This window comes from Filicampus tigris, chromosome 10 (assembly GCF_054856515.1).
Source record: "Filicampus tigris isolate MCC_2025a chromosome 10, RoL_Ftig_1.0, whole genome shotgun sequence".
Taxonomy (NCBI): domain Eukaryota; kingdom Metazoa; phylum Chordata; class Actinopteri; order Syngnathiformes; family Syngnathidae; genus Filicampus; species Filicampus tigris.
The window spans coordinates 6,465,794-6,492,096 of record NC_141226.1 but is presented as its reverse complement, the minus strand read 5'-3'; the positions used below and the strand labels follow the sequence as shown (position 1 = coordinate 6,492,096).

Here is a 26,303-nt window from a genome sequence, read left to right as displayed (position 1 = left end):
CAGTAGCTATCGGAAACAGGAGACCCGGACTTGGCTCAAAGCGTCGCAAGACAGCATGCACGCACACACACTTTTTGTTTCAACCGGCATATCATAAATAACCCGTGTATCTGTAGCTGAGCAGACAATTTAATTGTTTCAAAGTCTTTCAAAGTCAGCTGCCATCGAAAGAAAAAAGGACGTCTGTGCCAACGTGTTTGATTATAGCGGCTTGTGGGTGGGGTGGGCACTGGGGAGCATAAATATCTTCCTTTTCTGGACCCTTCTACTTTTCTACTCTGTCACTCTCATTCACACACACGGCGGTCCGGCCCACTTCCTTACCAGTCCCATCTTTCACAGTGCTAGCCCGGACTTCCCACTGCAATTACTTATAAAAACTTTTCAGGGCCGCCACACGTGGTCAGGTTTTTAAAGAGCTGCGTCCCCCTCCTCACGTGGTGCGGGGGGTATTGAGTCGTCACAGACCCCCTGAATGATCACCGAAAAATAAGGCGGCGTAGACAATAGCTCGTCTTGATGAATTCAATTCTTTCAGGAGCCTGTACCGTTGTCCAGGCAGCTCCGGGAAAGACAATCGTTTCCTTTGATAGTCTAAGAAACGCGCTCGACTTGGTTGCTCCTATAAACTGCCTCTAACTACTTTCAAATTAGGATCTACACACAGTTCACCTCTGACCGGAACTCTGCTTTGTAGAAGTTAGACCCCTCATGCTTTATCCAGTGCCGGAGAGTAAAAAGAACATGCTTCTTGATGCAAGTAGAAATCAATTGTAAGAACCAAATGAAACATCTGGAACTGACCTGGTCTGCCGTGGTAGCAGCAGTTGTGTTCGATTCAGACATGATGTGATGCTGTGATCCAGTGGTGCTAATCAGCTGGACCCTGTAGGTTGCGTCATTCACACCTTGCCTTTCAGGTCCTCAGCAAATGAGAGGGCAGAAAACACAGTATTTGCTCCCTTTTGCTCTGGCTTGATTAATGCTGAATTACTTTCACCTCATTTCATCGGATGGAGCTCAGCTTCCTCTCCGCCTCTCTCACTCATTCGGCATGGTAGCCCACTCTCTCTCCCTAAACACCCCCCCCCCATCCCCCTCCCTTCTTCTGCGATCCCAGTTCTCCCTCCCCTCGCCCTCTTAGTTTTTACTCACCCCACTCTCTCTCTCGCTCCGCTCATTGATTTACTTTCTCTTTTTTGACCCCTTTTTCAGTTGCATTTCACCATTTCAGGAATATGCACCCGCCCTCCTCTCCGCCACATCCACCTCCCGCTTTTTTCCTGCCTCCGCCCTCCTCGCGCAAAAAAAGACACAGGAAACATCCACAGTCTTTCTCCGCTACCTCCACAATGAATGGCCTGTTGTCACTCCAGCACCTTGGCAGAATACATAAGCAGGAGAGGAGCAAGGATGGAGGAATTGGTGTGGTTTGTGTGTTGAACTTGTACACTGATTGGCAGAATAAAGTACGTTGGGTCTAGAGCACGTATGGGCTGCAGCCAAGCACTTTTTTTTCCTTCTCAACAGATTAAAGTTAAGAAACAAAAACGTGACGTCAGACTCGTCCGCCCCCCTTCAAGCTCTTTCTCTCTGTTTCTCTTATTTCTTCCACTTGTTTTCAGAGGCAGCTGCTGCAACACTGAAGACCACCAACAACCTCCCTTTCAGTGGCACTTGACTCTTCCAAATCCTCGTCTGTCTCTACAACCTGACATTGCCAATGCCCCCCACCCGCCACCCCCTGCACACCAAATACACACATACACCCTCCGCCGGATCATACTGAGAGCAGAACCCGCCTCCTTGGTTTGTTTTGTCTCACATATTGTGCTTCTTTGTCACCATACGACTAATGTCAGCCTCCAAACCAAAGAAATCCAGAAGAAAAAAATGCAAAAACGGTAGCAAAATGAATGTGCAATTGTGATGTCAATAAAAGCAAAAGCCAGGCTGCAAAACAAGATGATGTCGTTCATTACATTGTCCAGTGACATAGTTCAAGTGATGTCACAAGTTAACAGGTCACTGGCAGATGGTCTGATGGGTGTTTGGAAGAAGCTTTGGACAATGGCTGGTGCGCCTTTAGTGAATACCCTTCAACTATGTTTAATATGAGATGAGAAACCATGGCAAGGCTATTCATTTGTGTCCAACTTAAAGTCAAAATCAGATAATGGAATCACCATATACCCGCATTGTCCAAAGTGCTTAGAGGAAGTGCTAAATTCAATAAAAAACTGTTAACAATCACCACAATAACTGCGACTGGTCAGGTGCAGCAAGCAGCCCCAACACATTTACTAAACATGGGTTGATAATGAACAAACCATGAAAAAAATGTATTCTGGTCATGAGAAGAAAACGGACGGAAATCTCAACATTTAAAGTCAGGTCCATAAATATTGGGATATCTGCACAATATGTAACCATATGCATATGTGTATATGTGCAGTATGTATGTATATGATGCAGTTGTGTATACTATACACTAAATGTTAGCTGGATACGTGTATTTGTGTGTTGAACTTGTTAATTCAATGTTGGCATTAGAAGTACATGGCCGATTCTGACTTTGGGTCATGAGCCGTTGGTTTTATGGCTACGCGTCGGCCGAATGAGGCAGGTGGGCCGGCCCGGGCATGATAACCGACCACACGAAGTGCGACTGCTGCCACCGTGGTGTCACAGTGGCCGCCACAGCTGTGGAGTTCCGTGGGAAAGGCCCGTTGCACGCCTAGAATTGCCGCCGCCGCGGCCCACGCTTGCCGAGGCGAGCCACGAAGCGAGCGGAGGGGCTGACCGAGGGAAACACGGCAGCACAAGCTTTTATTTAAATCAGTCCTACTTCTTGTGCTTCTTCCGTGCAGCTAACTAGGAATCGAAACCTTAGCACCAACATTCTAAAGTCTGAACGGTTCCGGAAGAACCGGAATGATGGTCCTAGTTCCACTCGATTTCCGGTTCTCGGTGCCCAACCCTACTTGTAGCAGATGCAAATTTTGCTAGCCATGATGACTTGGGCTGAAGCGAAGGGTGAAGCACTTGAAACCTTAAATTTTTAAAAATTGACAGGAAACACGCATACACAGGCCGCTACAAGACAGCACGGATTCTATTGTCCCCTTGTCGAAGCAACCCTTCTTCAACAAGCCACCAAATCATGGCATGGCATGGCATCTTCCGAACCGCTTATCCTATACAGGGTCGCGGGGAGGTGCTGGAGCCTATCTCAGCCGTCAACGGGCGAAGGCAGACTACACCCTGAACTGGTCGCCAGCCAGTCGCAGGGCACACACAGACACCGTCACTGAGCGGGAATCGATCCCACGCTTCCCGCACACAACTCAGGCATGTGTCCCACTACACTATCAGTGACCTTGCCACCAAATCACACTTGTTAATTATTCTGAGAACTGAGAATGTAGACACAACTACACCCTCAATGGGTCAACAACCACTGAGCAATCAAGTAGGTGTCTCTTATCAAAAATGGCTTTGAATCTTGCCCTAGCCTAGCTAAAATTCAGAACGGCTCGATCACAGACTAATTTTCATGAAAAACTAAATATGTACTTTGAATGTTTAATTTCACACTTTACAGGTGGGAAGGCATTCCTGAAAGCCAACTCTTTGTTTACAAGCAATTAAAAAGTCAAGCGGCCATTTAATCTAAGTCACATAGTTGATGCAACGCATGCACCTAATGTTTTAACATTTCCAATTGTCACATAAGTCTGCTTACTTCACAACTTTCCTTACACTGTACATTATTCTCATATCCTTTTTAACTCTTGTTGCTGAGGCTGGTCCTTCTTTTGGAAGATGAGCTAATGCCAGGCTGCTGTACCCTTCAGTTCTTAGCATCATACCTGGGGGAACAGGGCCTTCTCAATTGCCACATGAACATTCTGGAACTCAATTCCAAAGGTTGTCAGGGATCCCTCAACATTCACCAATTCCAAGACATCTTTCAAAACTAATCCCACCTAAGAGCAACATTGCCTAAAACAGAAGCACTGTATGAAAAAAATGCAAGTTAGTCAAAACTTGAAAAAGAGAAACATGGTCTAAGTTACTACTCATCACACTGCAGTGAGTGAATGTTTAGCCAAGCATTCATAACCCAAAAAAGTGTAATAGGGATTGAAAGTTGTCGTATTACCTGTAGGCCTACATATTAACCAACTGTCACTTCCTATGAACTGGATGTTCTTTAATACTTCACTGAGCACGATACAGGCAGAATGCGACATGATGAGGCTACGAGTGACTTTTTTCAAACGAAAGTTGCAAGTAGAGTTTACTGTAAGACTCAAATAAAAACAAACCAAGAACCTGATTAATGATTTAGTGTTAAACAAAAAATTTCCATACTACCACTAGTAGACTAATGACATACCTTCAAAAAAATGTGTTACTGTTTGTAACTAAAGGGTGGTTCAAAGCTAAGGAGCCATATAATAATTCAGAAAGATGTAGCCATCTACCACATAGGGTACCTTTCACATTTGAACTGGTTCAGATCCAATCCCCGGTACCTGGGAATTGATAACGATATTGATTCCAAGGTACCAAGAATCTCAATGGTACACATTTTCTGTACTTTTTTCCTGTTGTTTGTGGTAATAAATGATAATTTATTTTACAAAAAAAAAGAAAAATATCCATATATATATATATATATATATATATATATATATATATATATATATATATATATATATATGCCCTGCGACTGGCTGGCGACCAGTTCGGGGTGTAGTCTGCCTTCGCCCATTGACGGCTGGGATAGGCTCCAGCAACTCCCCGCGACCCTATATAGGATAAGCGGTTTGGAAGATGGAAGATATATATATATATATATATATATATATATATATATATATATATATATATATATATATATATTTTTTTTTTTTTTTTTTTTTTTTTTTTTTTGATATATAATATTTGATTAATACAAAAATCATGAATTTAAGACAAATGAGCTAGAGGATGGAGTAAAAATAAAAGGTCAAACATAATCCAATTAATTAAGTATAAATAATACAAACAAATAATAAAGCAACATTCTTTTCAATGAGCAACACAAGGAATGAAGTTGAACAGTAATACAGGGAATGAAGATACATAATTGTGTTAGTGTAATCTTTCTTCCTTGCAAGGCCTGCCAAACGTCATGGATTTATTTTTTTACGTATGTTCACATGACATATTTTGCTGTATGTTAGTAAGTCTGGGAAGGGATGGGAGCACGCAACTCCTTTGTTGTGGTGTTGAAAGCTCTAAATTCCCACTCTCAGTGGAACTTTAACACACCACCAATCAGTTGATGTGAGTCACTCTCACACTGGAAAAAATTACCTGTCTGCTCAACGTAATGATAAAAAAAGTATCATTTTCTCCACAAAACATTTGTAGCCTTTTTTATTTCTACTTAGGTAGGTATTGTAGCATGTAATCATCACTATCCGAAATAAAATACAGAACTTTAAAAATATCTGTCACATCTGTTCTTTTTTATGCTGAGCCAACACGTCATTTTTTACAGTGGGAAAGAAGTGTAGCCGTTCATCCTACAAGAAACCTGCCTGTCGTTGTGTGCTGAAATAACAAGCAAAACTGAAGAAACAAAAAAACAATAAAGCCGTTAAAAAAAATAAAAAAGCAAATGATGTAAGTAGGCTATCATATGTTATGGCTGTTGCCTGTTGAGGATATGTGGCAGTTAGTCTAATCATTTCATAATTTTGAATAGCTAGCCTCACAAAAAGAGGAGAGCGAATCTACACAGGTGAAATGGCATATGCTCTTACTAGACGTAGGCTAAATTTAAAACAAAAGCATTTTTATACTGTATAAGTGTTGAGCAGGAAGTGTTTATATATATATATATATATATATATATATATATATATATATATATATATATATATATATATATGTATATGGAGTCCCCCCCTGTTCCAAAATCTTATCTGCACCCTGCGGTGATTTAGAATCCACCTTGGACCCAAATATTACAAAAAAAATTACACCTGGAGGAGGATGTGAATTAAAAAGAGAATAGTTGTTGGGGTGAAATTACCTGCCGTGGTACGTCATGCTTGCTGCATTTTGGCACAAACTTTCATTATTTCACCCATATGAAATTATACTGTAAATATGGTCACCTGGAAGTATTGTTTTAAAACACAATAACTGTATATTGGAACAACAGGATTCCCGGCGGCCTCCTCCCTTTCAGCCCTACATCCAATTTACCCGGGGATATCGCCAGCCACCATTCGGCGTCAGCACCGAGAAGTACACCCGAGAATGCAAGAAAGTGCGCGCCTTCACCATCGCTACAATATACTTCACAAACTGCATTTGTTTGGCTTGACAAGTCTCGCTCGCTTTCAAACCCAGAAGTGCCTTTTTAGCGTGTGTGAAATCCTGTGTGAGTGGGTGACATCATTACATTGGTGTGCGTGCATTGCTGAGTTCAAGTGTGCCATGGAAAAACGCCAACTTTTCTACTCTCGCACAGTTGTAACTTAGAAAGACTCGCCTCGGAACCGAAACATGGCACAGTAACATGGCAACCTCTTTTTTACGTGAATCGGTGCTCTGTAGTACCGACCCAAATGGAACCAAATGGACCCAAGTCCATACCCCAAAAAGTAATGTTCTCTGTACCCCTCCCTAATACCACACTGAATGACTTGATGTTATGTAATATCTATCTTAAAAAATGATTTTCCACTGAAAACTCAAATGAGGTCAACTTGCAGCTACACTGATTACATCTTTCTCAATCTGTATATATGTCTCTTAAAGAAATTAGGCCAATATTACTTCACCTCTCATTAGCCCAGCATGCCTGTAATCGGACCTCTATGACAAAGGCCCTTAACTAAAAGAAGCATCCCTACGAATGATCTCCTTTCAAGAGCGGCTCACATACTAAAATGGCAAGAGAGGAGGGCAGAGCAGTCGAGAGAAGACAGAATGACACAAGTGAAGGCGGCTTAGCGCTAGAGATGGCCAGAGCAGTAAGGACACAAATTAGCAGGGTTGAGGTTCACAACAGGACACGCACTGTCAGAGTCATCGAGAAGAAGGAAGGATAGAACTCAAAAAGCTCAGTTTTGCAACAGCAGATTAGCTTTGTTGAACATATGAAAAAAGGACAAATATGCTAACTGAAAATCTACATTTCTTATTTAGGTTTACCAAGTCCCCTGTGCTTCTTTGGCTGGAAGCACAGAGGAAGTTTAATGAATAAGCGTCAATGCAGTGCGAATTTAAAGGACGCAAATGTATTGAGAAAATTAGGACTATGATGTTGGATTCATTTGAATGTTGCTGGATACTTGTCCAACTGACATGGCCGCCCTGGTTCTCCACGTAAAAGAAGCACCAAGGGAAAGATGAGATGAAAAAAAGTGAACAGGCAGACATTTACAACGCTTGGTTTAACCTGAAGTTTCCATGATAATTTCTCGACCCATTCCCCGACCCCCACTGCTTTGGCTGGGAGGGCCCCAGCTGTTGGGTCTGTATAAATAGCGTGAGGCTTCGGCCTTGGACCCCCAGGGAGAGCGGGGCTCATCGGAGGGAAAGCAGGGGAACAAATCAGGCTGGAAAAAGCACACAACACACACATTTTGACAAACATATGGGACCATTGCTGGGAATGAAAGCAAGGTACATGTGACTGAAGTTGGACACACGTGGCTGAAGTCACTGTCGCGCTTGTAATGTGACAAAGGATGGGGAGGGCAAAAATCAGTCTCTCACAGTCTTCAACTATGGAAAAAATCATTTCTTTCTCCATGTAATGGTTTTAACAAAGATAATCTCTAAAATACAGTTAAATAGTTAAAGCGTTCTAGATCACAAGACATCTAATTCAGTCTGCTTACCATTTCAACCATGACAATTTTCAATTGTGGTAGAAGTAGTGAAAAATGAATATAGACCTGCAAAAAATATTACTCACCCTATGGTCACCACTTCAGGTATGCATGCCCAATATTATGAGACCCAATACTATACAAGTTGACTTTTAATTGGATGATGATACTTTGATAAACAATGTCAGAATTGTGTAAATATAGCAATTTGTCTATTGTTGCAGTTCCAATTGCGGTAGTCTTGAACTGGACTGCAGCACACGGAAGAATGATTCAGTATGGCAGTTCCATAACCCCCGAGACTAAAGTTACAATGAAATATATCATGAAATACTTACTGTTAAAGATCCCGAGATGGGCACTTTACCCTTTTTTGCCGGTCCGTCCTCCATCCTCCGTCCATGACCTGGGTACCCTTCTGTCCTTGTCCCTGCATCCTTATTCATAAAATAATCATCCTCCGACTCCGTCCGTCCTCGTCCTTTTAAAGCGCTTCTGTCTTTACATTCCATCTTTACATTCCGTGTTTCTGTCAGTCAGTGAAATGGCATTTAGCCTGTGGCATAATCCATGGTATTACGTGGCAAACCACTAGAGGGCAGACTATGCCTGTGTAATATGTTACTGTAGGGAGCGCACATCAAGTGGTGTCCAGTCAGTTGATAAAGGTGGCTCTGTGGTATCGCAGAAGAGAACAGTGGTCTTGCTTTTTAAGAGAACCCAACACAACACGTAAATTGGTACTTGTTAGGGACGAATAGAGGGATGGACGAAAACCCACTTCCTTCCTAGCTTAGTCCATCCTTTTTAGATGACTTCTCGTCCTCTGTCCGTCCGTCCACAAAATGGGCATCCGTCGGGGACGCAATGCCCATCTCTGTATATATCATGAAATAAATTACTGCACGTGTGTGGTAGGCAAAATATTCCTAACACCTATCGTTCCAGTGCAACACACAAAGGTAAAACTCTAGTAGTATGTATTTCTCCAAAACAATAGAACTGTGCGAAACATCAGAACAGAAAAATTTAAATTGTTGTGGGCTTTATGGCCCTGGTAGGGTAATCTAGAACAAACAGATACTAGGTGAGTGACAAGACAAAGCAAAACTCAGAAGACCCCCAAATGATAATTTGAAAATAAACAGTGGACAAAGTTTTCCCTTGTCCATAAGTGGGTTACTGTGGCCCCCTAGGGATCCAAACATGAGGGTGGGCCAGCAACATGGGTGCCCCTTCCTATGGGCTCGCCACTCGTCAGAGAGCTAGGGGGTCACGTGAAGTGGGAGCTGGGTGGTAGCTGATGGCAGGGACCTTGGTACTTCAATACTGAGCTGCAGAATCTGTCTCTGGGCATGTGGAACATCACCTTTCTGGCAGAGTAAGAGCCTAACTTAGTCTGTGCAGTCAAGAGGTCCTGACTAGACATACTATAGTTGCGCTTGCCAAAATGGCTTAGGCTCCCGAACCAGTCCTCTTGAGGGTTCATTCCGCTATAAGGTCTTAAATTCTCACCTAGGCAATGGCAATGAGATCTGGAATAGCCAGATTGGTATTGTAACTAGTTTGGATTTGAGGACTCCGCTTCAAGACCATCGACTCCCTACATCCTCTGACAACATGGCTGTGATGTCCTTGAGCAAGACAACAGTACCCCAAACTGCTTCCTGGGCACATAGCCCCCTGCTCCGGTGTGTGCTGTGTCCACTACTGTGATGGGTCAAAGGTAGGTGTAAAATTCAGTGCATGTGAGTGTACATAAAGATGGCTCTTCTTCTTTTTCCTGATTCCTTGATTGTTATTCTTGAGTGCAACTTCTGCCCACACTGTGGACCTGAATTTCCCCATTGGTTGGGTTGCATTAACACTGCCCAAGAATGCTGTGGATGACAATATTTCACAAAGGTATTGTCTGTACTTGGCAGACAAGACAGAAATGTTACAATTTCAACGTTAGTCAATGAGAGAGGAAGTAAAAAAGAAAGAAATAATAAATAACATGTAAGAGTATGTGCAAGCAGGAGAGGGTTGCCTTGCCTTGAGAAAATGAGGCGCCCCGTTGTCCCACGCCTTATAGCTGCTATCCACCTCATATACACACACGCTTGGGAGTAGGTTGAGTTCTATAAAGGCTTTTGAAGTTTTTTCAATTGGACACCGTCGAAAATGATAATACTCAATGAAGCTGAGGAAGATTTAAGAGCACGGCTGTGTCAAATTAGTGTCAGGGCAGAATGAATCCTTCAAGCTTATGTAGGGGAAAAGTTCCAGTGGTGGTGGGGTACTTTGGGCACTAGCAGTGGATGTGTTCTGCATTTGTGGACCCTGTCCATCAAATGTACATCGGCCAGCCCTGGTCACTGGCCTTATGCTTCCTTGCTCTCTGAATTGTCGATTTTGCCCTGCTCATGACATTAAGATTACGTCTATCCTGTATTGGCACCTGTGCCCTGTATTGCCAGTCATGCTCTGGTAAGGTGCCCTGTGTCTGTGTTAGGGCTGTTCGATTTTGCCTAACAAGAAAATCCTGATTATTTTCTCTCAAACCCTGTTTTCCGATAACGATTACGATTTATTTGTGAAATACAAATAATGAAAAAGAAAGTATTATTTTTTTTTTTATTAATGCCAGTGAATTTAACTTAATACACACAGAACAATCCCTTGGGATTAACAGCATTTTACTTATACAACAGACTTCAGATCTGTTCTTAATTAAACCAATAATGAAAGAAGAAAGTGCATATACCATCTGAAATGAAATCAACAGAGCTGGGCACTTGACCCTTCTTTGCCCGTCCGGCCGCGACTCTCCACCCTTGACCTGGGTACCCTTCCGGCCGCGACCCCCCGGCCATATTCATAAACATTGTCGGCCCCCGCCCAGTTCTGACCTATGACCCCCCCCCCCAAAAAAAAAAAAACGTGCACGATGCCCCCGCGGGAGAGATGCTAATGGAAGAGGTTTATTTAAAGACAATTAGCTGGCTAATTTACTATTCAAACCCGCTGCGGACATGCTTCAAACACGCCACTTACTCACGTACTTATCCATGTGGTGTATGGACCTACTTTTCCAGGCGTAGTTATTCGCCCTGTGATTTCCTCAGTGCACCGCAATGTGCGCGGAGTGATATAATTTCAAGTGTTATCAGTGATTCAACTCGTCTGTGAATGAATGCCGTTTACGCAATAAGAAGAAGCTGAGCTCCGAGACTTCTCCAAGTTATTAAATTGTGAAAGACACAAAAACCCAGCTGCGTGTACTTACTTACATTGCGAGCCATGGGGTTGGTTTTGTCGTATTGTATAATTATTTGGGTCCAACAGACGACAAGTCTGCAAGCAACAAGTTACTTATTTTCCACACTCCCCTCCTTCACACTTCCCTGCCCTTCCCATTTGTTTTGAAAGAAGCCTAAAAAGAAGCCTTTCACCGAGTAGGCTTGAGATGAAATTTGGCCGCCTCGCGACCACGTCACACGCATGAGGGCCGATTAGTGAGCCAGACTAAAATCCACTTCTGACCATGCTTAGTCCAGCCATTTTTTAAAATTTGTCACCCCCCACCCCTCCGCCCCAAAAATGGGCATCCGGCCGGGCCGCAGGGTCCGACCGGTCCGGCCCAGGGACGGACGGACTGCCCAGCTCTGGAAATCAAACATGAGAGAAGGTAGTCAGTCAGTCTGTGAACCCAACAGTCTGTCAGCAAGTCATTTTGCCAACCAGCTAGTCAGTCAATCGGTCAGGTGAGGTAGGTAGGCAGCCAGGCTCAAGGTGGCTTCACCTTTCTCCCTCGTCTTACTTAATCATAAATCAATGATTTGTGCAAAACTGTCACTAAATAATAACAATATTCAGGGTGACAATCACTTTGTCTGAAAATACACATATGCATCCGTAGTGCCAGTGAAGGTAACAAACAGAATGATCTCCTGGAATTATGAGCATCTCATCTTTACAATAGACGTCAGGTCTCTCTGCTCTTCATAAACCAATAATGAATAAATACAGTTGTATTTGAAATTTTCACTGCAACTGATTTAAAACACACTTTGCACCGGGGATTGTTTTGGTCCATGTCCATCTCATTGAATCCATACCATTTCCACACTACAGATCTACTTTTGCCCGATTTGCTAACTAAATGCTCATTTGCCTGAACAAATGTAGCAGAATTGCCGGTAGCCATGGATGTTGTTGTTGTTTCGGACTGCGCGCTCGTGGGAGGAAGCGTAAATGCAGAAGAAACTACGGTGGCTTAGATACACCAAAAATAAATCGAACGTACCGATGTGAGCGTTATTAAAAAATCGTTTCATCCAGAATCTTCTGTTACGGTTCAAAATCGCTTAATCGAGCAGCCCTAGTCTGTGTGCTACCATTGCCCTGTACTGCCACCCGTGATCGGTTCTACTACAGTACCTCTGCCCTCTACAGCCGCTTTCCCGATACAGGTTACAAAATGGTTTGGCCTCGCTCTGCCCCAGCCTCAGGATTGGGTTGGGATCAATTGAATTGAACGAGCCTCCACTGCGCACTCGCAGTATGTAGGGTTCTTCCACAGCATTTCACAAATGGCCGACTTTTGGCCACTGTTTTTCCGGGGATTAAAAATGTGAATCGCAGTTGCATGATTTGGTGGCGTAGCAAATTCTAGCCCAAATGCAAATCAAACGCACAAAAAGCTTTCACAGATGAAAAATCAATTTCTGTGTTCAAGCAGGAGAGCCAGAGCCGCCACCAAGGCATAAAATTTCAGGATATACAATTCATATATATATATATATATATATATATATATATATATATATATATATATATATATATATATAACATTTTACAACAATACTTAACCATTTTTAAAATTCCATGTGCTTGTGAATGATATACTGAAGCTTGTGGCAAAAATGTTCGCGAGCGGCACGCACTTCGCTAGGTCCATTCACTTAAGTGGGCCAGTTGAAGTGAATGACAGTGTCCCATCTTTCAATGTACAATTATCCCCATTTTTGTCGTTATTGTAGACCACATTCTCTTTTTTTTTTACCACAAGCTTCACTTATTTGAGCCACAGGTACATATGGTTAAGTATTGTTGTAAAACACAATATATGTGTATATACTGTATTTTTATAACATGGTGGCAGCTGCTCGTCTCGCTTGCTTAAAACCGGGTAATGGGCGTGTGCAGTGAAATTCCTTGCCGCATCACTGAAAGAAACGCCTACATCTGACAGCCAACCAGTTATCTGTGACGTTACAGTCCTCCTCAACCTGCTTTCTAGAACCAGGTTGGAAGAGGTTGTCCGTAACGCACAACCTCAAAGACGTCTAATGGACAGCGACCAAACAGGGAGGAACCAGGCTGTTTGGATTGGAACTGATAGAATGGAAAAGGGGCTTTTGACTTTCCCTGCAACCACCTACAGTATGCCCTTAATGACGCCATGTAGGAGTAAAACTGCTTGTTTTCTTTATGAGTGCCCCTAAAATGTAAAATGTCCTATGCTCTGCACTGGCACGGTGCACTATACAACCACAACAACTTCAAAAGCCTGTGCCTGTACACTGCATGCCTGTGCCTGTATGACATCTCATGCCATTTGAAACTGCTTGTCTGTTTGCCTATGCAACCACTTCAACCCTGAACAATTGCTAATGTCTATACTATAACCCATGCTCTGCATGTCTATACAGCTATGTGTGCCCTGTACTCGCTCCTGCGCACTCTATGTCCGCCTACACAACCACCTTTACCGACGATGACCACCTGTGGCTCATGACATCCATTTTCTGTAGTGATGCCTGTGCCCTGTAGATGTATTTATGTGCCCTGCACTAGTGGCTTTACATCACCCCGTGTCATGTATACCTTATATGCCTTATGTACCTTATATGACATCCTGTAGCCTTTACTGTCACCACTGTCCCGTACAACTGTGCCCTATACAGAAGGCTTGCACACTGTGAAAGGTATGAGTCCTGTTCAGCTGCTGTGTTTGGCCAGCAGTCCCTGATACAAACATGTGAAAATGCAACCCCTGGCCATTGCCTATTCCCTATGCTGCTGCCTTTGCCCTGTCGAGATGACCCATGAATTGTAACACTGTCCATACCCTCTACTTCTGTCTGTGTGCTGTATGAATGCCTTTGGCCTCACAGCTACCTCCGACCCTACGGATGCTCATGTTTGCTTCCCCTCCTCAGCTGGTCAATCAGATGGGTGAGATCAGAAATAAAAAATCATGTCTGACTCTTCAACCCCCAAATGTCCAAACCACACTTTCTCTTTTCATTCACATCTGTTTGTTTCCCACTCACCCCAGGGGCAGTCAACACGGTTGCTGAGCACTGCTGTTAACTGAACTGGCTGACTGGCAACTCAATATGTCCGTTACATAATCACAAATTGGAAGGAAGGGATAGCAACTGTCAAATTATACCTGTAGTGTATGCACACTAAACACATATGCATTACACGCCCTAAATATGCTGTTTATCTTATCTTTGTGTATTGGTATGCACATTTAAAAAAAATATTATGTAGCCTGTGATGGCCTGCTGTATAGGTACAGCATTTTAAGTCTTATATTCAAATATATCCAAATTAGCGTGTAAAATAATCACAAATATGTGTTGGAATCTGAAAAAAGTCTGAGCGTGTTGTTGTGGACATGATGTGAGTATTTGATCTGCCAGGGTGTATTGTGAGCCTGGGGAAGTTTAAAGCTGTGGGTTCCACTATTTCTTTTCTTTTTCCTTCCACTTCACAGCCTACAGCACACATTAGCCATGGTGCCCCAGGGATACACTGCATGCGCGTGCACACACAAACACATAACACACACAGAGAGGGTATGCAGGAATTGTGCAATTACAGCCTTGTAAAAATCATCTGTGAAAAGAGGGCAGCCACGGGTCATTTTGTAAAAATGTGGCCTGTGACCGAATGGCTTCGTTTTCAACTCCACCAACCTGAAAAGTTAGTCAGCCTCAGGTGTGCTTAAGCAAGGCACAAAATTTCCCCAATAGACTCCCCTGGAAGACATCCCACTGCTTTAGTGTGTGACCCACGGTGCAGAATTGCTAACTTCACAACTATGGTAAAATGCAGGGGCCAATGTGTGTGATGCTATGTGATGATGAGGGCTACACAATGGCATCTTATTAAAACAATACAGTCCACACTTTTTTCCACCACGGACCGCCGTCACTTAAGGACATATTTAGATGGACCATCAAAGCTGCAGTGCAGCGACACAGGGATCACAGTCTCGCCGGCAGCTTAACTGCCCACCTCCAGCAGCCGTCGCACCACAAATGTAACGTTAGCAGGGAGCCAGCCTAGTCAAGCCAGCCGCCACAACGGCTGTTGACAGGCTTCTATGCAACACAAAACAAGTAATACTGTAAATGGATAGCAATTCCTTATCTTGCTTTTATTTTGAAGTTGGCTCTCCGAAGTAATCGCTGTGGCGACTTGATTTTGATCTGAAGCTGCCGTGACCTATCCTTTAGTTCGCAAAAGCACGATGGCAGACTTGAACAGGAACAATATTCAATTTCCAGTGTGCATGTGCAATGGCTTAACAATCATTCACACCTACATTTCAATCATTACACAATGTCTTCAATTAACTTTATTTTTGGAGTGCCTGGAAAAATATAATATTTGGGGGCTGTACAAAGTTTTGGTATTTTCGCTGACCCATGCAACCCGATGCAGCATGGCGCATTTTAAAAAACTGTATTTTGGGCTGTTATGGGCGTGCGCGCAGATAGTCGTTGAAATGGCAGAAGAAGACATTGATTTGCTTGAGTTCTGCGGCAGGTCGAGACATACAAAGTATAGTATGATTATAAGGAAGTGCAAGGGACCTCCACAGGCAGATAATATGAAGATGGCTCTCGAGTTTACAGGTCTGAGAAGTGGAGAAAAACTGCTACCCGGATCTTACATGTGTGTAAAAATTGTCAAGCTGAACCATGAAAGAGAAGTAATACGATAATCACAATGAAGCCCAGTAGATCGCAGACCTCTACCAGGGCTGAACCAACAAAAGTATACAATAGCATCGCAGACATAAAACAACGACTCTCATAAGGACGGATGACAGAACGCAAAGGTGAAACATTACTGATACAACATCTTTATGGGGATTAAAAGAAAAAATGTTACGGCTTCTTCCTTGGTGTATGTAGACACAAGTTCAGTGGAAGTGGTTGGGTAGATATTGTTTATTGCTACTGTAAGGGGCATTTTGTGCACTTACATGTAAGTCATGTTGCATCTGTTCACATACCTGTTTAAGTCAGAAATGCTCATCAGTTTATAGGTGTGGAAGTAGACAAAAGGACCGCTATAGTTTTTCGATCATGAGTTCGCCACATTGTTAAATGTTTTTGAAAGGATAGAACAATTGTCAATAACAATACATAAAATCAGCTACGAATTACTTATTTCACAAACACGATCAAGCGTGTCAAACCACACTACCTTCTAGTCACCCGCAATGGCATAAAGTTGGAGAAAGCCTTTTCAGATACAAATGAACAAACAAACCAACCAACAGTGCTTTTTTAGTTTCATGCTTAGCAGAGGTAAGTATGAGCGCTGGGCATTCCGCCTATGTAACGGACCGGTCTGTCTATCCGCCTATGATGGACGCCCATTTTGTAGACGATAAATGAAAGACGGGAACCTGAAAAAAATAAACGCATTACCGGTAAGCATAGTCGGAAGCCCATTTTTTCCGTCATTGTCATCGTCTATCATCTTTTTTCGCGGTGAGGCTTCACGGTGACTCTTTCGTTTCAAATAACACTCGGCGAGGGTGGGGTTGGCGAAGGGCTGGTGTGAGAAAGTTGGTCGAAGTTTGTAGAAGGAAACACAAATGGAGGCCAGTTTAAAATGATAGGCATTGTTCTGGCCAGACAAAAAGGCTGATAGACGGACGGCGGAAGGGTACCCCGGCTGCAGGCGATAAACGGACTGGGAAATTTTAGTAAAATGACCAATTCTGCTAATTGTAAGTATTTTCAATTCCTTTATATCATGCCTTTTTCTACTGGGTAGTAAAAAAGGGCGCCAGGTTCCCCAGAGCCAGGTGTACGTGCTACTTCTATATTAAAACGGTGTTCTGCAGAAAATGACCAAAACCTCAGTTCAACTCCTTCTTCTCCCCCCACTCACACATCCCCATGCTTACAGTACATCTAAAGAGAAAAAAAAAAGACATGGAAATAAGTAGGCAGGGAGTTAAAAAAATAAAGTGCCATCTATTCATCCTATAAAGGCTTGTGCCAGTGCACCATCTGCTCATCTGTTCAGTGGAAGTGGTGGCTTCCAGAGCAGTCAAAGACACCAATGTAGTAAGATTGACGGTGCGCGTCTCCCTTCGAAACGGGAATTAAGTTTGGGCAGAAAGAGAGGCGGCAGAATTCTACCAGCCAAGCAGGAAGCGAGTGCCTTGTGTGTTAACAAGATTTACAGTGATGGGTCCATCCACCAACCAATTGTAACAGCGTAAATTAATCCAGCCTGGGTGTAATAAGGTACTACTTAGAAGAGAACTAACTACTACCAAATAAAACCAAATTTAATTATTTTTAGAATAAACAATGTAAATAGAAATGTTAAAAGGAAAATCGGAGAAGGGAAACAGAGAGAAAAGAAGAATGGAAAAGAAGACAATCAATCCAGTGCCACTTGGTGACAGGAGAGCAAGCACAACACACGATCCTTAACACAATAGATTGTGTGTGGGCACCACTTAGCATTCTGATATTTCTGTGCAACATTTATATTTACATCTGTCGTTATCCTATTTCTGTGTTACGGTTAGAATCAGGTTAATTTTGACTCAAATAACATCTACAGTATACAACTGTAAAATTCAGCCTGTGGTGTGTTTATCTAAAACTCTTGTCTTGTGAACTTTATACTATCTACTGTATATTTTGTATTAGACATCATTGCATCGTTGCATTTCTGCTAAAATACTTATGTATGAAGCACATTTCTGTAAAAGATTTGAGCCATCATCTTTGTGTTGTTCACCTCCACAAGATAAACCTAAACATGTTTTTCACACTCTAACCTCTGCTCTGCTGAGAAAAATACATTTGGATGGTGTGAAAACAAAACAGTCACACACAATGAACTCTGAACAATATAATGATTAACGTACCCCCCCTTCCCCCCACAACCATTCACAAACTTCTTAAAAATACACTTTTTTTTATGTGGATTAGAAGCAAGGAACACACTGTTTGCCTTTTTTTTTACCCCAAATGGCAGGTACTCAACTCTAGTATAGAGTAGACAAGGAGTCTATAGACGGGGCATCTCTTTATATGAATGCATTTTTATAAAAATATTAAATATATATATATATATATATATATATATATATATATATATATATATATATATATATATATATATATATATACAGCGGTTTTGCAACAAGAAAAGCACAGTACATGTATATTACTCATGTTTCATTATTTGTAGTACTATTTTATAGTGTTTTTGTGACTTGGTTGGTACTGCTGTTTTTAAGTTCTGCCAAGCTTAGTTTGCTGAGTATACTCAGCTCAGTTAACTGTAATCATTAGTATTTATTGGTTATCAACTGTTTTTTTTTGTGTGTGTTTTGTTGTTCAAAAGCAGTCGTCCATTTGCGGAAAGATGCTTGAGTGAAACTTACTCACACCTCGATTTGTACAAAGTTAGTTGCCTTTCAGCAGTTTATATGTATAACTATGCCAGAGATTGCAGTTCAATCGTCCACTCACATTCTCAGAAGGCTCTGAAAGCAGAAACCTTATCTTCGGGACTCCAACTACCTCCTAATATTTAGAACTGAGGGAGAGAAGCAAGCAGGAGAGACTGATAACATTCTTGTGAAGTTAAAAAAGTATGCATGCATTTGAGGTTGTTGAGCCGGAAATGATGGAAAGCAATAGACAGAATGCCATTATGGAGAGAAGCGAGGCTTCAGACAAGCGTGAATGTCAGAAGAATGCTGAGGTGTTGGTCTGTAATCTTTTTGTTAAGATGGACTGGAGGACTTGGATTAAACGGGAAAGAATGGAGAAGCAAGTGGTGATTAGAGTGCCAATGGTGCCAAATCTAAACTTAAAGATTCACCAACAGTGCAGGCCTTTCTCTAACACATTTCTCTCTTGACCAGATCACAAAAAACAAACAACCCAAAAATCATTTTTGTTTAAATGGAATGAATGAATACTTATTGTATGTGCACTTCTCAGTTTATCTAGAACTTTTTAAACATTGAAAAAAAATTTTTTTCAATGTTAATGAGGAGGGGATTTGTTGTGTGCTTTTTAAAGTGTGTATCACTAAACTTACCAGAATCCCAGCAACCTGCTTCTCTTCCATCCTTCAGGACCTTGTAGCCAAAGATCCCTGCCTCTCTGATGGTCCCTCCCTCTCTCGGGTGAACTTGTCTGCCCCTCGCTATCAAGAGTTTGGAGGTTTTTCTGAGGTGGCGTTTGCTCGAGTGTCTTCACCCTGTCGCGTCACTCTCTCAGTCGCTGTCCCTCCTCTGCCTCTTCAAGTGTTGTTTGGGAATGTAGCTGGAGTGGCGTCGCCGCTTTGTGTTAATTCTGCCCTAATCCAGAAACTTTTCTTTGCTGTGAAAAGAGCATGTGACAGGCAGAGAGGGATAGGGTGAGTTGAGCCGCGAGGGTTGGGGGGCAGATGGTGAGGTGGTTGAAAAGACTGAGGCAACACTTTCCAAACACATGACCCATGGTCATTTTTGGACCTTATGCTTAGTTTACATTAAGTGACCACAAAATGAAAAATGTGCACACTTGACCAAATGGTGTGAAAGCCGTTCTCTAAGAAAGAGCGCAGACAAAGAATTTACAAACATGTAGTAATAGATTTGCATTTTGTAGCAAAGCAGCTGCAATAACAAAGTGGCCTTTTGTGCGATGAGATTAACTGTTGGGGGAAACGTTTGGACTCGCCATTGACTGCTGCTGTATATAAGAGGAATTGGAATGGAAAGCAACATCCCCCACCAGTAACCAGCAATAAGGATTATTTAGCAATAAAATGATAATGACAGTGAGCATCATCATTTAGTGTGCCCTTTTTATCGAAAATAATTGTAATGGTTGACATGTCTGGAATAGTAACATTTACTTTTTAAAGAGACCAAATGTTCTGGACACATGAATCTCCACTGCCACTTGATCAGTATCTGATTGGGGTATAATAAAATTCCAAAGTACATTTTCACGTGGAACAATCCCATTTGGTTCGATTCAGTGGGATTAAGATTCACTATGGTATGGCTATATTTTAGGTCATGTTTATTAATATGTAAACGTGTAAAAGCTCTCTAAAGACCGAAATAGTCGAAGACAACAAATCATACGCAACATCAACCAAATTACAAAGATTGAAACCTGTATCTCTCAAAAAAGACGATTTGATCCACATCGCGACACACAGATCATGATACGATAAAAAAATGGTACATTAAAAAATTTTACGATTCTATTTGGTTTAAATCTATCTATCTATCTATCTATCTATCTATCTATCTATCTATCTATCTATCTATCTATATATGTATATATGTCAAGCGATTAAATTTTTTAAACTAATTAATCACAAAATTATCCATACTTAATCGCGATAAATCACATTTTTCACCTACAATTTTCTACAAAGCTTGTAACAGATATTTACTTGAGTAAAATTTTGGAATTAATGTGGGGAGGAAATAAAAGTATATTTTGATTAAAATTCTGTTATAATAGCTTTCTTTGATCCTTGAATATGATTATTTTCCTGTAAAAAAACAACTGTTGAACGATACACCAAAGACATAGGCTAATATGGTATTTGAATTTGGTTTTGGAAAGTGCGCAAATTATTTTGGATTTCTCCAATGAGCCGTCGAGCAACATTTTAAAGTAAAACTATGTAAAATTTTGGTTTTGTCAGATAAATACATATATACACACATGACTGGGTAAAAAGATATACACCATAAATACAGATACAAGCATATAGACATATATATATATATATATATATATATATATATATATATATATATATATATATATATATATATATATATATATACATTACCTGCTTCAAAAGATGAGGACTGTCAAGATGTTTTCAAATTGAACTAATTTCACACACAATGTAATTGCTATTACTGTATTTAGGTATATCAACACCATTTAAGTATGGACGATTAAAAATAATTATGAAAATGTGCGTCTGCAATGTAGAAAGAACTACCCACTCTTAAATTGCCTCCTTTGTAAGTTTTTAACATATATCACTGTGTACTACTACTTTGATGTTTGCAAATCTGAAGAAATGGCTTCTAAATTTCATAGTCTTTGTAAAATATAGTCACTATTTGGAATTCTCAAATCAGCTGACATGAACCTCTAGACTGTGACGATCGTACCATGTTTACCATTTCTGACTCCCCTACAGACGAAAGAATAGAAACCTTTAACAATGTACTAATAGTGTCCCAGCAAAAGGGTGATAAAGGCCCCAAATGTACAGTAGCTAACGTTCTGTTACGTACTGTACATACAAACATACACCAGAGCTCAAAGGCACCCAATAATGCCGTGGGACAGCCAGCTAACGGTACATGACACACTGCACAGTGATAAAAGATGTCCAGAGACAAAACCAAGTAAAAAAAAAAAAAGAAAAGATTAAGCCTTACCATGCAGTGTTCTAGTAATTGAAGAAGGAAGAAAATGATAGAAAATACCAACTTCAGCATCTGACTGGTGTTTAGTCTGACACAGAACAAGTCAAGAGTGAACTAGGCTCCATGGAATGAGTCGACTCCACTAATATGTATGTACACAAAGCATGTGTGTGCAGTGGAGACAAGTCTATTGGACAATCCCAGGAGGAGTGGCAGTAAGAGATTACACTAAACATCCCCAGAGACCTGACATGTTTGTTTCCTCTGAGAGATTCTTGTTAACAAAGATTAACAGAATGTTTTTTTTTTTTATTTTGACATTCTACTTTCCTCAAATTACAACATAAAATGGTTAACAGTTGTGGATGGCTTACTGCAAACATGCTTTATCAGAAAACATCCAATCACAATCACTTCAACTCTTTAAGGCAAAACAAACTTCTCACCTACACTGCAATATGTAAAAATGCACAAGATAATTATTGTGTATAGAGATATATGCCAGAATATTCCTTTACATTTACCAAAAACTATGGGGCATCAGGACCAAGTGCAGTTAAAGTGAGTATTTACACTCTAAAAACAGTGGGGTTCAAAATAACACAATTGGGGGTTAATTTGAACCACCTTCTTGCATTGTACCCTTTTCTGCACAAAAAGCTCAAATTGACCCGAGTAATGGATCGGTCCATTTTTTACCCCCATTTGTGTTATTTTAAACCCATTTTAGAGTGTATATTTTTGTAACTAATTAGCATTGCAAATTAAGAGGGCTACACATATAGCTACTGACATTTGGAATTAATTGGAGTTTTCCTCTCTGGCAGTCCAAGTCCGCAAAGGACCAATTGTCAGATGTCACTGCAAGATTATCCAGAGAGATTGTCCTGTGGCGTGGAGAGTATTTAAAGGGGTTTTGTGCTTTGCTGTGGGGGCCGACAATCGTAAATTTAAACCTGGAAATACTTATGGTTGCAAATCCTTACGTATGCGGTCACCACAGCAAAGCAATATATATATATATATATATATATATATATATATATGTGTGTGTGTGTATAGTAACTGTAATGTTCTGATTGTTCTGAACAAAACAGAAATGGGAACGATTTCCAATGAAGCAACCTGAAGTTCACACTGTTGCACAAAGAGAGGAGCAATTGGTTGTGCTGAGTGTTTGCATGGCACACCTTCCAAGTCATTCCCCACAATAAAAAGGGCATTGACAAAATGCCAATTTCTTTTTTTCACTTCTCCTTTATTCTTCTTTTATGTTTTACAGCAGTCTGAACGTCCTGTGGCAACATACTGCCACTCACAGGTCAGTCGTGTTACTGGCATGGCAGAAATCTGCTTCTGGGTATGAGACACGCCATGTTGGTCTTCTTGAGAACACTATGCACTATAAGAACAGTAAGCACACATTATTTTAACGTTGAATAATCAAGAGTTTCCAAACATACTGTATCAACTTTACAGAGAGTCCCCCTAAAAATAAGTACAATTCCTGCCAGTATGTACATTGACTAGATCCACTCAATTGCCCAATAGCATCGCTTCCTTCATTGTCAACATTCTTGTGAATTAATGCGCGTACTCAATACCTCACTCACTAAAGTATCACAGGTGTCTGCGTACCAGTCGTCATTACGTGTAGTCCCAGCTATATGTGTTTTCTAAAGTGTTTTGGGCTACAGTCCGCAGCATTGACCTCAATGGCCACGCATACAAAACTTAAATAAGGGGGCGGGGACATTGTGCAAAAACATATCAGTAGTGTCAGTGTGTCATACATTCTTATCTTTCACCACTCACTGGGGCAGAGATATGTGGCCACCCCCCTGGCTACCTGGGGATTTTTTTTTTTCTGTCATTTTCACATGGATTTCACATGGATATTCTCAGACCCCTTAATACTCTACCACAATATTTTGTAATAACGGTATATTTAAATAAGGAATGTACAACTGATCTGAATGCAAACTCTAAAATAATCTGTTTTAAGCAAAGAACATTCAATTCTGCATGTTCTCCCCGTGCCTGCGTGGGTTTTCTCCGGGTACTCCGGTTTCCTCCTACATTCTTAAAACATGCATGGTAAGTTGATTGGACTCTCTAAATTGCCCCTAGGTGTGATTGTGAGTGCGGATGTTTGTCTTTGTGTGCCCTGCGATTGGCTGGCAAACCAATTCAGGGTGTCCCCCGCCTACTGCCCGAAGCTGGGATAGGCTCCAGCATGCCCCGCGACCCTTGTGAGGATAAGCGGTATAGATAATGGATGGATGGATATTTTGGTCACCTATTTCAGGACCCGCGATAACTACCAGACGATAGTCATCGTAACACATTTGAACATTCCATCTTAAGCCAATCCAACTTACAAGGTGTGCGTGCATTACTATGTAAATGACTCAATATAAATTGTCTTTTGTGATTGCGGTTTGTTTGTAGACATTTTAGCTGACGTTGCTCGTACAGTTTTGAACTTTGTGTATGCTTATGAATGCAAGAAATTGGTGTCGTGTTGACGAGGCATTTCAGTGCATTCGTTCATGTTTGTGTCATTTGTATTGGTTCAACAGAAACCACACACACATATCCAAGCAAATAAAAGATTGCAGAGACAAAACTGTTTTGATTATTGCTCACCATGGACAGTAATATGTTCTAACTGGACATACTGCAGCGGTTATCACTCCCATAAACCTATGAAACCCAGTCATACCAGCAAATATTTTTCATAATAGTTAGAGAGTTCCTCAAGTGACAAGTTTGCAGATTATATGACAACCTGTTCACTTTGTCAACCTTTCCATTAAATGTGAAATCACTATACAACATGAGCACCGCGTGTTTATCCATTGCAACAATTTGGATCACCATGTGAGTTTCTCAGCAAGAGATATTTGCATGACACCTGTTGACATTTGATACAAACACAAGTACACGCACAAGCACACGCACGCACATGTGCGCAACACACACACACACACACACACGTGGTGTGTATCATGTACTCTAACCAATGGCCATTATGGGACCCAAAAATGAGTATGCAACTTAATGAATACATACATAATTAATTTAATACATACATACATACATGCATACATACATACATACACACACACATACATGCATACACACATACATACATACATACATACATACATACATACATACACACACATACATACATACATACATACATACATACATACATACATACATACATACATACATACCACTCTAATTTGCACAGTGATTGAATAAATCACTCATACATTCTAAGCCAGAGCCGGAAAGTCCAAAAATGTTATCTTGCTGTTATGACGATTCCTCCACTTGGCCTTTATGCGACTTATTGTGTATTTGTGAAAAGTTGCATCATCTTGACTCCCTTGCCCATTCCGACCACAGCCGGGTCAACAACTCCCAAGCCCCTCCTTTTACAACTCTGACATCCACTGAAGGGGCAGCTGCATGTTTAGCGCACGGCACCCACGTTGTCAGGGACGCTTGAAGCGTCTACTTTAAAATGAGAGAAGCGGCTTAAACGATTTGCTTATACTGAAATTAACTGCAACGTATGTACATTTTAGGTGCAAACAAATCTAAAATAAATGTGTTTTATAGCCTACTTAATTGTGTGACGCGACACGTGTTCGGTGGTTGAATGACTGCATTGTCGTTCAATTATTTTTGTTAACATGCAATGAGATGTGTCTTGTGTGCAAATGGTGCACGTGTCGGCGGCATGTCAGCATTCTCATTCATTCAAAAGACACTCGAGAGGTAGCACATCTAGCAGATATGTGAATGCGTCAACCAATGTTGCAGACAGGTGTGGTAGCCCGGGGCTGCTGTCCGTACAGGAAAACGTCGCTGTACTGACACAATCGTGATGTGTATGGATTGTGCGACGGGTGATGGATGCAGAACATACAATGACATGACTCTGCGAGGCTTTGGCATGCAGATTTGGGGTTTTACCTTGTTTTTTAGACGCGATCTGTTACAGAAATGTATGTGTGTGACGCTGCTGGCGCGCAGATGGTCAGAAGGTGGGGTGAGAGGACTGAGGAATGAGGTGAAGGCTCTGACCATATAGTGACGCTCAAATGTTGCAGTAAGGGAGCACGTATGCAATCATGTCAAAAATAACTTTGGACACCTCAAACCTCTGAGCATATAAATTGAAATGAATTCGCCAAAAATACTAAATTATAAATATACGTAATTACGGGACCATTTCCAAAGAAGTTGGACGTTGTGTAAAACACAAATAAAAAAAAATAAGATAATGATCCTTTACAACTTAGTGTATATTAAGTTGAGTATACACTACAATGATAGAGGTCAAGATATTTAATGTTCAACAAATAATACTATTGTTTTAATGCAAATATTCTCTCATTTTCAATTCAATGCCTGCAACACATCCCAACAAAAGATGGGACAGGGGAGACAAAAGACTGGGAAAGTTGAGGAATGCTGATTAAACAAACAAATACATACTTTGTAAATAAAAACGCCTGTTTGGAACATTCCACTATAGGTTTATATAAAAGAGTATCCCCAAAAGGCTACGTTGTTCCCAAGCAACAATGGGGGTCAACACTTAATGACTTTCTCCAAGTACAATTGCAAGGAATTTGGGG

At 41.2% G+C, this 26,303-nt stretch overlaps 1 protein-coding gene across 3 annotated transcripts in view; it reads right to left on the bottom strand.

The window, feature by feature from the left end:
• slc6a9 (solute carrier family 6 member 9) overlaps positions 1-21,809 on the bottom strand; it is a 74,155-nt gene extending 52,346 nt beyond the window's left edge. The window contains exons 1-3 of one of the 3 annotated variants that reach the window (XM_086042603.1): positions 21,655-21,809; positions 19,284-19,567; positions 805-923 (exon numbers count right to left, since the gene is read on the bottom strand). In XM_086042603.1, coding sequence (XP_085898729.1) covers positions 805-846 — 42 coding nt within the window. In that variant the 5' untranslated portion in view covers positions 847-923; positions 19,284-19,567; positions 21,655-21,809. Of the gene's footprint in view, positions 1-804; positions 924-19,283; positions 19,568-21,047; positions 21,413-21,654 lie in introns of those variants that run through there. The other 2 variants (XM_086042604.1, XM_086042605.1) reach the window with 2 other exon arrangements.
• Between the last annotated feature and the right edge of the window lie 4,494 nt (positions 21,810-26,303).